Source organism: Marmota marmota, unplaced genomic scaffold (genome assembly GCF_001458135.2).
Source record: "Marmota marmota marmota unplaced genomic scaffold, marMar, whole genome shotgun sequence".
Taxonomy (NCBI): domain Eukaryota; kingdom Metazoa; phylum Chordata; class Mammalia; order Rodentia; family Sciuridae; genus Marmota; species Marmota marmota.
This window is the reverse complement of record NW_026000211.1, coordinates 12,600,255-12,614,177: the sequence shown is the minus strand read 5'-3', so window position 1 is coordinate 12,614,177 and position 13,923 is coordinate 12,600,255. Positions and strand designations below refer to the sequence as shown.

Below are 13,923 nucleotides of genomic sequence, written 5' to 3'. Positions count from 1 at the left end.
GGAAAAGGGGGGGGGTGGGGGGTTGACGAGCAACTTGTGTAGATTGATACAGCAGGAGTGGGAGCCGTTTATTGTAGGAGAGGAGGGGTATATATACATTCCACACAGCTTATCTTAATTAACATAAACTAGATACAGCAGTCAACCAATAAGGAATCTCCACACTTAATGGCTCACTGGCATTACTTCACAAACCACTCCCTCTGGCAAAATGCCAGGCGCCATCTTGACTTGTTTACAGACCTTAACAGAGAAAGAGTGCTGGGGACTTTATAGCATTGTTGTTATAAGCACAGATTCTAAAACCAGACTTCCTGGATATGAATCCTGGCTGGGTGATTTAACAGCTGAGATGCTGCACAAATTGCACAACTTCTCCGGGAATCAGTTTCTCATCTATAAAATTAGGATAACAACAGTATCTACTCCATATGGTTGTCATGCAGATTAAATGAATAAACATACATAAAATACGTAGCATGGTTCGTGACGCATAGAAAATGCCATACAAATGTCAGCAGTTTTATTATTCTTCTGAGATCAGTTGTAACTTAGGCATTAATAATTGATTCTGTTCTTTCTGGATAGTAGGTGAGCACATAGTTATATCATTAAGCAAAATCATGAATACTGAAAAAGTGATGTGATAAAATTATAAATTTTTCTTTCTTTTTTTTTTTTTTTTGGTGGTGGTGTTGGGAATCCAGCTTTCTAGGCAAGCACTCAACCACTGAACTACATCCCCAGCCCTGATGTGACAAAATTAAAGGTGGATTATCCTTGAAGGAAGACTTTGGAAGTCTTGTAATTAAAACAAATGGTCACCTCATGGTTATAGGAGTTCTGTGGTGTTAGAGTCTGTAAACAAGTCAAAATAACACCTGGCATTTTGCAAGGGGAATGTTAGAGTTCGTAAACAAGTCTGGATGGCGCCTGGCAAAATGCCAGAGGGAGTGGCTTGAGAAGTAACAAAAGTGAGCCATTAAGTGTGGAGATTCCTGATTGGTTGACTGCTGTATCTAGTTTATGTTAATTAGATAAGCTGTGTGGAATGTATAAATACCTCTGTTGTCCTGCAATAAAGGGCTCCCACTCCTGCTGTATCAACGTACACAAGTTGTTCGTCACCCCCCCAGCTATTTTGCCCAGCCAGCCGGGCTGCGGCACTGTGGAAATTCTAGACTCTACTGCAGTAAGTTTTTATTGAGTGGTTTTAGCAGATGCCATTGTTTCTGACACATACCCATTTAATACCAGAAAATATGGACTTACGTATCCAAATGCACACACAACACTGCTTCTATAAAAATAATATATCAGCACATTCTTTTTTCTTTATAAAAATTGACTTTTCATAGATTCCACAATCAAGATGTCAATGAACTATAATTTCCTGTCTAGAGTCATATGAATTATAGTTCTACCTGAATCATGCATATATTGCAAGAGCAATAGTATTCTGAGGGTCTATTTCTATGTAACCAATCATCCCAAATTTGGTGATGTAAAATTGCCACAATTTTATATTCTCATGATTCTGTTAAGTCAGACATCTTGGCAGGGCACAGTGGGAATGTCTCACCTTTGCTACAAAAATAGAAGCTTCAATTGAGTATGTTTGGAGATGTTTGGAACAGCTCTATGTTGGGGTCATCAATTGGGGTCCTTAGTTCTTCTGTTCTGCTGGGGCTAGAATGTCTCCCTCATTTATGTTTCTGGTGACTGGTCCGGGATCATGAGGACAACAGAGGAATGGCCATAGTTGCTCTCTGCTGCACACCTTCTCCACATGCTGAGTCCGAGCTCCCTCACAACATAATGGTCTCAGGGTAGTTGCGCCCTTACATGGTGCTGGTTTCAAAGAGCAGAATTGGGAGCTATGGGATCAGTAAGGTTTACACCCATTTGATACAGTCTCCCTTCAGGTCTATTCTATTGGTCAAAGAAATCACAGTGTCTGACCACAGTCAAAGCTGTGGAAAGACTAATTCTTTAGTAGAGGAGTGGCAACATCCTATCATAACAGAGTGCACAGGAATGAGAGAGATCGTGGTAGCCATCTTTAGAAAACACCATCTGCCACGAACAGAAATGCCAATCTGAAGGCATTTAGGATGGAATGCACCTCCCTTAATGATGATTGTTTGGGCTTCTGTTATAGCACAGTAGACAAGCAGCGATTGATAAGCTTGGACAAGAACAAGTTTAGCCAAGCATTCTTTCCCCAGCAAAAATGGCAGGCAGTTGGCTGCAAGCGGTGGGGAGAAGGGCTAACAAAGAGTTTCATTCACAATGCTCTTCCATCCTGCACAAAATCCCACTCATCTTGAAACTTCGATCTTGAGACAACTGAAGCAAGTGTTCTCCTTAGGATATTTGAGATGGCTTTGAGGATTATGTGGTTAGATATTCATGCACTTCTACACCATTTTTTTTTTCTGAATGTTTTTCAAGTAAATTGGAGCATAAATTTCTTGTGAATAATATAACACAGGTTTATCTTGTAGATTCTTAGCTCCTTCAGAAGTTGCAGTGGATGATGAGAAAGCATGGGTCTGGAGTCAGAGATCTAGTTCACATCTTGGCTTCATCAAGTGTTGATGCATGACCTTGAGCACAGATTACTTAACATCTAACTAGTTTTTCTTGTTGAAAATTAGAATAATAATTATTCTTCCTTACTGAGTTTTATAAGAATGAGGCATTTGATAAACATTAAATATTTTCCCCCTCAGAAAATAACTAGGAAATCTTACCACTATCAGAGTCAATGTAAAGTTCTTGGGTACTGAATCTAGGGAAGGAAATGGTTCCTTGTCAAGCAGAGTTTGCCCATTCCTTTGTGATGGTACAGAAAAGTGATAGTAACAATATTTCCAGCAATTTCAACAGTGTGACCAATAAAGTCTTGACAAATTGAAGTTTTCATTTTTTGGACTAGAGTAGGTGGACACAATATCTTTATTTATTTATTTTTATGTGGTGCTGAGATTCGAACCTAGTGCCTCACACATGCAAGACAAGTGATCTACCACTGAGCTACCACCCCAGTCCCTGGACTACAGTAAATGACCACATCTTCCGAGACGCATTCCCTCAATATCCTATCCAACGCAGGACCTACCTGCTTCTTCATCACTTCACCTGTTCGACATGCTGTAAATACACTTTTGGTAATTTCTTTACTTAGTGCTTCCCCTATGCCCATTTTTCCCCTTGACTGGTGTTTCTTTTGTCTTCATAACAGCATTTGAAGAGATGCTTAATTTATCTCTGTTCTAGCTCTCTGCTACTTTAGCAACTGGAGATTGGGGGATGAGGGAGGAGAGATTGGAGTGGTGTGAATGTGAGGGGGAGGAAAAAGAAGGATAGACTGAAAAGAGAAGAAAACTATCTTCATGGACAAACTTTGGTGAATTGTTATGGAGCAGAAATAATTCAGTCTGTGTGTGGAGAACACTATGGGACAGCTGGGAACCAAGAATTATTGAAAATGAAAATACATTGAGTTACTTATCTCAAAATAGTACTACCATTATATCAACCTCTTGAAAAAAAATCACAATAAAATGACTTTTTAAGAAAAGTTCTCAAGGCATTGCTAGGCATGCAGTGATTATTAAAGGGTGATGATGATGCTAATGAGATTGGTTATGGTACAGATGATGACAGTAGTAGGAACCAATAAAGTATCTCTTCCTCTTCATTCCATTGAGTTCTAATGATGCAACCTCTAAGATGACCCTTGTTTTGAAGAGAGACAGTTTTTCTGATATTTGTTTGCTTGCATGTATGTGTATATTAAAAGCTTTCTATGTGCGAAGGAGAGCATTTATATTCTAAATTGCTCTTTTAATTTGTCATGTCATTTCAATTAGCTGAGTACTGGAATTTTACCATGGCTCATTATAAATGTTGTGGTAGGCAGCTTCTAAGACTCCTAACGATCTGTACCCCTTGGTATTCATACCTTTGCTTAATTCCCTCTCCTTGAGCGTGGGCTTAGCTTGAGTCACTCATTTCCAGCAAATGGAATGCAGCAGTGGTGATAGGATGTCAATTGTAAGATTAGGCTGTGGTTTCCATCTTCACTGATATGAAGAAAGCCATCTGGTATGTGGTGAGTTACCTTATGGTCCATATTGCAAGAAACAAGATAGTCCTCCAGAGAGTGAGGACGTGAGGCTCTAAGACTAACTCTCCAGAACTGAATCCTGCCAGCAGTCATGTAGATGAGCTTGGAAATGGATCCACACCTATTTGGACCTTTAGATGGTTTCACTACAAGTTCATAGAGACTTGAACCAAAGGCAAATGGCTGAATCTGGATCCCTAGCTACAGAAACTGTGATGATGAATTTTTGTTGGTTTTTTTAAGTTGCTAGGGTTTGGGATAACATGTTATATAGCAACTGAAAAAAATTTAAATACCCTTCATTCAAGAGGCAATGTTGAAGGACTTTTTGAGAAAAGTCTACCTTACCAGTAGTTGGTTAGCTAAGCAAACACATGAAGATTGAGCTCTGCAAACAAGTTGCCTAGATTAGGATTCTAGTTCTACCACTTCATTGATGGGGAATCTGAGACAAATTACTTACATTCTGTGTGTCTTAGTTTCTTCATCCATAAAACAATGAGAATAGTAATAATATGTACTACAAGGGGCCATTATAAGAATTAAAGACCTTTCCATCTTGTTAAGTGCTAAAGTAAATTCCACTCTATTATTATTAACAGGAGGGGTTGCTGCTTAAGGAAGACAATGAATGGCCCTTGGATCTTGATGTGGAAAGAGCATGTAGATAAGATTTGTCCAGACATCTTAGAGCTGAGCTCCTAAGTTATGTATTTTGGAAAAGAGGCTTTCTTTCTGCAGTTTCAGGGATAGGATACAGAATGTTTTGAGTCTTAGTCTTGACCTATACTTGGCTCTAGGACTTTTCAGCCTAGACAGGAGTAGCAGAAAGGGGAAAACCTATCTTCTTCACTTTGAAACAGTCTTTCAACAAGTAACTATTTGAAAACACTGTTCCTTTGATTGTAGGAAATATTCCTTGTTCTGGAAAAATCATTCAAACAAATGTATTTAGTTATACAATACATAGCAGATGTATTAATACGTAGAAATACATCTCCTTTGGGTAGGAGATGTCTGAGATGGAGTTCAAAGTGAAATACATCTGGTTGAGAATATCAGAGGTGTCCTGGGTTGAAGGTAGTCTTGCATTTATTTTATTAGGGAAATGTATCACATGTGCAAATGCTTGTTCTTGTGGTATTTTGGACATTTTTGTTCCAAAACTGCTGTTGGAAAATGAAGAGTCTGTGTGGTAATATTCTGGGAACAAACATAACTGCTTCAGAGTCAGATGACCAACAGTGTCCCCCAATTGGAAAGAAGGCCTGCATCATGGAACATGCTTCGCCTTGCCTCCTTGAAGCAGCAGGGTTTAGGCAAGATAATTCTGGGCATCAGGATGAGATAAGGAGCCTTTGAGGAGCTTCTTATGCAGGGATCAAGGTAAAGGAGACTTTGCACGAGACTCCAAATACAGAAGATGCTATGTTTCTGTTGCTGGCACGTTAGTTTGGAAGCAATCACATGGAAAAGGTTGGACCACAAGATGGTTTTTGTGTAAGTACTAATCATTTAGAAAAGCTCTGAAAAGGATTCAGTCTAGAAGGGATAGTTTGCCCAGGTGATCTTTAAGGTCCCTTCCTTCTTATGATTATATGCTATTTAAAAATGCAAGACACGATAGAACTTGCAATAGAAGCAGCAAAATTCCCACCTCTGATTCAATGGAGGGAAAGCCTAAACATTGCAATGCAATTGTATTCTGGGCTCTGGGAGAAGCAGAAATTGGGAGTGGGAAGGAACTACCCTAAGGGGGAAATGTTATCTCCATACATGAATGACTAGAGAAGGAAGAAATTGGTATTTTATTGAATGCCTGCAACTTTCACATTATCTTACCTCTCATAACAACTCTCTGTTTTGGAGATGAGAAATTTGAGAGTGACAGAGGCAATTTACTTAAGGTTCCTCATCTATCTGATAAGTAGATTGAATATGTAAGACAGTATTCCATAGCCAAACTACTTGTACTAAGCCATGCTAATATTTATCGTACAGATAACTGAGGACATTTATATTTAAAGGGGGAAGTGTGTTGGGAAGGGGAATGCTCATGAATAAACGGACTAATCAAAAACAAGTGTTGGGGCTGGGGATATAGCTCAGTTGGTAGAGTGCTTGCCTTACATGCACAAGGCCATAAATTCAATCCCCTGCACCACTAACAAACAAACAAATAAAAACCTAAATGTCACCTCAGTAGCAATGAGCACCCCTAGTGGCCAGATGTTGGCTTCTGAGTACCAATCTTCAATCAAAAAAAAAAAATAGAATTCCTTGTTAAAATGGCTGATGGCCTCACCCCCACCCCTATAGTGACAAGATCCTAGAACATCTTGCTATGCCAGAAAGAATTTTCTCAGAGATGATTGGATAGATCCAAAAGGACACAAAAGCCAGCTTTGGAGGGTCATACTGGGTTAATTTAGGATCATATAAGCACAAAAATAAATGATAGTTAAGAATTATAACCTAATGAATAAAGTAGGAATGCATAGTCTCTATCAATACAAATAAATAATAAATAGAGAAGAAAGGAAAGTATATCCTTACTATGTAATGCAACTGATAAATATAGAAGGAATGATGGAATTATAATACCAGAATTTAGCAACCATTATAATAATCAAGCCAAGTTAGAATCACTAATCACTATAGCTGATGGGTAAAAATTTGGGGAGTAACAGTATGGTATTTATATATCTCAAAGCACTTCTCAAAAAGATAGTTATTCATTACAAAGAGTAAAAGGAGTTTATATTAGAGAGATGTTACAAACAGTTTAGAAAAGAAATTTATGTATGTGTAGAGAGGGTAAAATGTTAACAACTGAAGACACTGAGTAAAGATATGTGGGTGATTCTTTGTATAATTCTTACAACTTTTATCTGTCTGAAATTATGTCAAAATAAAAAAAATTAAAGAGGTAATAAACAAACAAATAAACAAGTCACAAATGTAATATTTTTCCTTCTTCCCTTTTCCCATTCACCATTACTTCTCTTCTGGAGGACTAGGCACTGAGGAAGGAGGTGAAGAATGTGGCATTTTGACAGCACCAAATTGAGGCTTAGAGCTAAAACACTAAAAGCTGGGCAAGAAAATAACAGGTCTCATCCCACCGTGGGTGCCTGGGAAATTCTGAGGGCAGGATTCAGCTCCAGCTGCCTTCCTCACGCCAAACCCAGGACTCAGCTTTATGAGGTCTGAGGAGCAGACCTGTGACTGGTGACATGTCCTGGAAATGATGCAAATTTTGTAATCTAAGGTGACTTCATATCCCTTTCCTTTCTTGATTCTTTCTCCAGCCCAGTGACAGGGACTGAGTAGGACTTAAGTTCCATTGTATAGACAGGGAGACTGAATTATGTGTTCAAGGTCACACTCCACAAGACTAAAAATTAAAAAAATTAGGCCTTCAAACTAAGGTTAGTGACTATTTCATGAGAGGAAAATCACAGGGCACCAGTGGCAAGCTGCTCAGTTATTCCTTCCAACCTCCAAGCCTAAGTTGAACAACATTTATTTCTGTTTCATTGTTTTCCAAAGCATGGTCTAGGACCACCACCTACAAATTTGTTAGGGGGGAAAAAGGTATAATAAAAAACCATTCTGATTCATTCTCTACTGAATCAGAGACTCTAGGAAGGGGACCCAGATACTCGGTAAATGTTCAGGTGATTCTGATGCACACTGAAGCTGGACAACCACTGCTCTAGGTAAATGGAGCTTTAACCCCTTACACTTCTTATGTCAATTACCTCTTTGGATAAGACTTCAAGTCTCTCTCGATTAAAAAAAATAGGAAAAAAACAGAACCTTTTATAGAAACAACCTAAAAACGTAAAAGTATAATCACTTCCTTTTCTAGTAAATTTCTATGACCTCTTAATGAACTGTAAGCTGCGTAGCTGATACTAGGAATCACTGGGTTTCTTTTAGGGTAGACCCACAGTACCTGCTGAAGATACGACAGTGGAGTTCCACAAGAGTTTGAGAGGAGGTACAGAGGACAGTTTTTCGTGGTTGACTAAGTTTTTAAAAAAGCCACTTTCAAGGGTACATTAACTAGTCAGCGGGAGGTGGGAGGTGGGGCGGGGGTGGAGCTTGGGGAGGAGCGACACTCGAAGCTCCTGAATCGGTGCCTTCCTAGTGTCGCCGAGTCCCTCCCCCAGCCTCCCGGTACGCTTACGGCCCCCGACCTAAACGCACCTCTCTGGCCATCCGAGCCACTTAGATCACCTTAGACACCGGACTCCTCGGGCCGAGTCCAGCCAAGGGGATTCCCGGGCTCTGTGCAAACTGCCCGCCCCCTGGGCACCCTCCTCCCGGTCTCCGCCCCGCGCCGGGGCCGCCGGGTGCCGTGGGAGGCGAGGGTGCAGCCGCAGGAAGATGAGCGGTGCCTGGAGGGTGGCCCGGAGCTGCAGGTAACGTGCGCGGGACCTCGGGCGGGGACGGGCTCCGCACCCTTTCCCTTTCCTGCGCAGCGACGTGCTGCGACCGCCTGCGGACTGGGACTTGGCCCTGGTCGGCGTACACAGCAGCCTGGTCGCGGGGGTGGGGGGAGGTCAGCTGGACTCGGTTTGGGAGCGGGGGACACTGACGCTCCCCACTTGCTGTGCAGCTACGTCCGAGCGGCTGTTTTCTGGACGGGCGAGAGACCGCGGCCGCGGTGAGCTGGGGGCCGTGAGGCGGATGCCTCCGAAGATGGAGAAGTTTCTGCAGATCGCGCCTCACTCTCTAGCCATCGTCCTGGGCCCGGCCGAGGGGCCGGCTGGAGAGGGGCCCCGGGCAGCGCAGCCCGAGCCCCCGGTCCAGCCCCGGCAGCTCGCCCGACATCACATCGGCTACGAGATCTTCGCCGATTTCAAGGCCGAGAACATGCAGCACTTCTGGAACAAGAAGGTCACGGCGGCGGTGGCCGAGACCTTCTTCCTGGGCTGGATCGACGAGCAGGTCCTGCTGATCCAGGGAAAGGAGGAGCATCTGGAAGCGCTGCGAGAGGGCTGGACCCGCCGGGCGCTGCGGCCACCCTCGGGCTTCCACATCCGCTGCCTGGGTGAGTGAGGCCGCCGCGCGCCCCGTCCGCTCGGGGTCATTTCGTCCGCGGGACCCCCAGGCTGCCCTGAGTCGGTCCGCTGCCGGCACCGCGGAGGTGACGAGTGCCTTGGCATCTCTGGATGCGGGCGCCTCGGCGGAGGACGGAGGGGACCGTGGGCACTCTGGAAGCTCGGGATTTGGGAACTTCCTGGCACCTAAAATAGGGAGCTGTGCCTTTCCCCCACGCCTCCGGGTCCGGCCCACGGAGCCTCCCTGGCGGCGCGGGCGGCGCACCCCGGCGGGGCGGTGCCTGGGGCGGCCAGGTAGGCGGCGCGGTGGCGCGCGGGAGCTCAGCGGTAGCCTGCTCCGGGCTCAGTGAGTCTTACCGACTGCGCAGCGCGGGCCGCGGAGGTGCGTGCGGAGCTGAAGAAGGTGAAGAGGGCAGATTCAGGTAGCGTCAGGTAGCTGCGAGGCTCTAACTCAAGCGACTGCTGGCAGTTCAGGTGCGCCACCGACCCCCGGGCGTCCTTTCCCAGGGTGGCGACCTCGGGGGACGCGTCAGGTAGCTCAGGTGTTGGCTGAATTTTTACGCACCTGCATTTCAGACAAAACGGTAGATTTCGTTTTCAATGTCTTGCCTCCAGTACTTTATCCAAGTCATTTTGTGTGCTAGAAGGAAGAAAGGGACAACAAAGGACGGTGAAAAAAGTCCGATCTCTTTTGTTGACTAAAGAGAAAAAGAAAAATGTTAAGAGGGGAAAGGAGTCCGAGAGGTGATTTTCGCTGCCGTACTTCCAATGTTGCCTTGACTTGCTGTTTTTTATTGCACTACTTAACATTTTTTCATAATCCGGTTTGCATAGCTTTTAGAATTTGCTTTTTAGTTTTGCACCTTGGGCCTGGTGGCTTAAAAAAAAAAGTATAGTAAATAGTAATGCTTTATGAAACGATTTCAAGGAAGAAAGCATTCTTTACAGTTCAGGGGTTTAAAAATTCCTTCGTGACATTTTGGGAAGAGGTCAAAAGTTCAAACTCTAAAAGCGAAGTCGCCTTTTCGTTACCCACGGTTGCTATGATGCCTTCCTCTGAAGGATTAGCTTTTACCTGCTAGTGTGTCTTATATGCGCATGACAAATTTATAGAATTTTCAATTTTGTTGTGTTTTGTCTATTTTTGTATAGCAGAGATTTTTACAAAGCTGTCCTTGAATAGACAAAAAGCAGCTTGCATCTTGTTGGTTTTGTAACCTGTGCTGCATTTCAAAAGATGCTTTAATTCTCCTCCACCACCACCTCCTCCTTTTTTTCTTTTTCTTTTCATTTTAGTTTAGCAGAACCATCAGTTGCCTTCATGTAATTAAGCTGCTTAGTAAAGGGGCTGAGGTTAACACTTCTGAGACTTGATGTGCTCTTATACTTGTGGGACTTTAACACTTTAGGAAGAATATGTATATATATTCGTATTTCTGCACTGTATATATTTTCCTACAGCATTTTAATAGTTTGAGACTTGTCTTCATACTTTTTTTGCGTTTTATATTGAAAATGTTCAAATATTATATACAAAAGTAGTATAATATAAAAACAGTATACTGAAACCTTCAAGGACCCATTATCCAACTTCCAAATGTATCAGTGGCCTTGCCAATCTTATTTCATCCACCCTCACACCACCATTCTGAAATCTCAAATATGCAACTATGATAACATTATTGCATTTGCAAATATTTTAGCATGATCATTTTTTTTCCATTTCAGCAGAATTTATAAGCCTATAGGGATTCATGATCTCTCATATTAACCAAAGAGAAATATTTTGGCAGTTTTTAAAGATTCCAAATTGCTGTAGTTGACTGTTACCTTGATCTGATCTGGGTAGGTTGAGGGCGCTATCTCAAGCTAACTGTCCTCTGATGGGGCTTGCTTTGGCTATTGTAGTATTGGCTCAATCCTTAGTTTCATCCTAGGAAGCAAAGGGACTTCCTCTTAAAAGGGAGGCATCAGATGAAAGAGCAGGGGCGATACCTGCTGATATCTAAGTGAGAACTTTCTTTTGAAGTGCCTTGAGGGATCAACATCTCTAATGGAATTCCAGTTTTGCTTCAGTAATGATGGTACAATGCTGAATTGTTTGAAAGATTTTATCTGCTATAAAAATTCTCTAATGGAACGTTAGTGTCTGTTGCTGGCTTCCTCATTTTTTCTTCTTGCCAGATCTTTTATTGGGCTTTGTAATGCCAATGTCTGAGAGCCACTGATGACTGACTTGCAGGCTTTTTTTTTTTTTTTTTTTTCTGAGCCACAATACGAGTGGTGACAAGTTCAGATGCTCAAAAAGAAGAGGTTGAGGAGGCAAAATCACAGGGGAATGTCCAGTGGGAGCCTGGCTAAACTACTCTGAGTGATTGACTTTAGCATAGGAATGTCCTGGAATCTTTGAAATTTATATACAAAACCAGGAACCAGTCACTGTCTTTGACACTTTATTATTAGTAATACATTTCTTGCAGCATCCTTTTCAGTTGACCCTCTAGTCTGTATTACATATATTATCAGATAGTTTTATGCTACTTTGTGATTTTAGGTAATTATTTTGAGAATGTAAAACACCTATAGAACCAATGTATCTCATCGATGAGCACCTCAGAGGGCATTGTTATTCCTACTGGTTGAACTTGAATAAAACTCATCAATCACCAGTAGTCCTTTGAAAAAACTGGTAGCCAAATGCTGGTTCAAGTTTTATTACTCTTATGGTAGATAATGATTATTCATAAAATTGGTTGTTTTCTAGGTGTTCTCTTGAACCCCACTGTGGAGCGTTGTAATAAAACTCTTCTCTTAGATTGTCCCATTGAAGAACAGAAAGGAATGACCTTGCTCCTCTCTGAATTTTGCTTCTCTTGGGTTTGTGCTCTCACAAAACCTGCAGTGGAGAAGCTACTCAAGGAGAAGCAGAGAAACCGTCTGCCTGGGCATCTTGTCTTGGCTGTTCTGTAGTACAGTTGAGGCAGATCTACAAGTTTGTATTTTATTTTGAAACTTGAAAAATCTGTGTTGAAAAATGCAAGTATTTTGGTGCCTGTAATTCCAAAAGTCTATGGTTCTAACCAATGGTAAAATTTTGGCAAAGGCTGGAAAACAGGGTAGTAATCACGGTTTAACAAAAAGCAGGGAATTAAGGAACTTGAAGGAAAAGTAGTTTTGATTTTTTTTTTATATTCAGGTCTAGTACTTGGAAATAACCTACAGTAATATTCATGTCCATTGTTAGAAATAACCTACTCTGGGCATATGGAACAAAAGGTCAGACATTTGATTTCTAGGACTCCCTTGAAAGGGCTGCATATGTGTATACAAGATATTAGTAACATTTAAAAATTGTGCTATATATTTTGAGTACATCATGTTAAATTAAATCCCATACATGTTTATTAACTACTTACTAGTGTTTGTCTCTATCATTTTCTGAGACTGACAAGGCATGCAATTTGGGGGGAGGGATTCTGACATGAAAAACTGAGTGTGTCAAGTGGCTTGAGGACTTTTGCTTTTTGAGGGAGCAAGGAGCAGTTACTTTTGCTTAGTGAGCAGGCAGCCGAGGTTTCCCAGGGATGAGATGGCGAAGGCCTTGTGCAGGTGGGGGTTGGAGATCATGCAGAGTGGAGAGTTCATGCCATGTTTGGGAACTGGGTGGGGTGCATAGGGGAGAGTGGTGTAGGACACCAGAAAGGTGGCAAGATATGAAGATTTAGAAGCCACTGGGGGCTTTTATGCAGGAGGAGGGTGACAGTATTTGATCTGTGATATGAGATTTGAGGGGTAAGTGGGGGTGATGGATAGGACTGGGAGGGACTTAAAAACAAGAACACCAGCTAAGAGTCTATTGAAGCAGTCATGGGAAGAAATGATAAGTGCTGTACCTGGTTCTTATGAGGACCTTAACCATAAACTCCATAAACTCACAGGAATTAGTGTGGATCCACATGCTCCTCTCCCTCCTGGGGCTCCTGGATTTTCTCCCCTGTCAGTCCCAATGGGTTCCCTTGACTTCACATCTCAGGGAACATGAGTGACTCATCTCTGTCGTCTTCAGTGGCTCTTTATACTTTCCTATTTGATCCTTAGATATTCAAATAATTAGGACCAAATATACATTTAAGACTTGAATATTCTTTTTAGACTGTGTATCAGAACTTTAGTTTATGTTATAAAATTGTTCGGAACATAGGGGCACCAGGATTTTATTCTATTTCAAATTTTTTTATTGTTTTTCTCAGAAAGTTGCTCTCCCTTTTTTAAAAAAATGTGTATTTTTTAGTTGTTGATGGACAATACCTTTATTTATTTATCTTTATATGGTACTGAGGCTCAAACCCAGTGCCTCACTTTTGCTAGGCAAGTGCTCTACCACTGAGCTACAGTCCCAGCCCCAAGAGTTGTCCTCTTGAAGTGGTTTCTCTAAGAAATCAAATTTCAAGGCAGAATTGTTTTTTAAAAAACTGTATACTCCAAAAACGTTGGTATGTTCAATGAATTCTAGTTAAAATGCTTGTTTAGGTCAATTTAAAATTGAATAATATTTCTAGACTAATAGTTTGAGCTACTCAACAATTGTTTTGAAGCTTTTTAAGTTATAAAGATTGATTCATTCAGCAACTGGAGCACCTGCCAATTTATAGAATTTGTTTTAGGCATAGAAGTGGAGAACGAGGCAGGCATTTTTATTATATATAAACTTACATT

At 41.8% G+C, this 13,923-nt stretch overlaps 1 protein-coding gene across 4 annotated transcripts in view; it reads left to right on the top strand.

Annotated features, from left to right (window-relative positions):
• Positions 1 to 8,276: 8,276 nt before the first annotated feature.
• The window catches only part of Stox2 (storkhead box 2), a 222,609-nt gene continuing 216,962 nt past the window's right edge, over positions 8,277 to 13,923 (top strand). For 2 of the 4 annotated variants that reach the window (XM_048791922.1, XM_048791923.1), the window contains exon 1: positions 9,057 to 9,681. Coding sequence is in view for 2 of the 4 variants with exons in the window: in XM_048791918.1 (XP_048647875.1) it covers positions 8,834 to 9,197 (364 nt within the window). In the remaining 2 variants the exon portion in view is untranslated. Of the gene's footprint in view, positions 8,566 to 8,762; positions 9,682 to 13,923 lie in introns of those variants that run through there. The other 2 variants (XM_048791918.1, XM_048791917.1) reach the window with 2 other exon arrangements.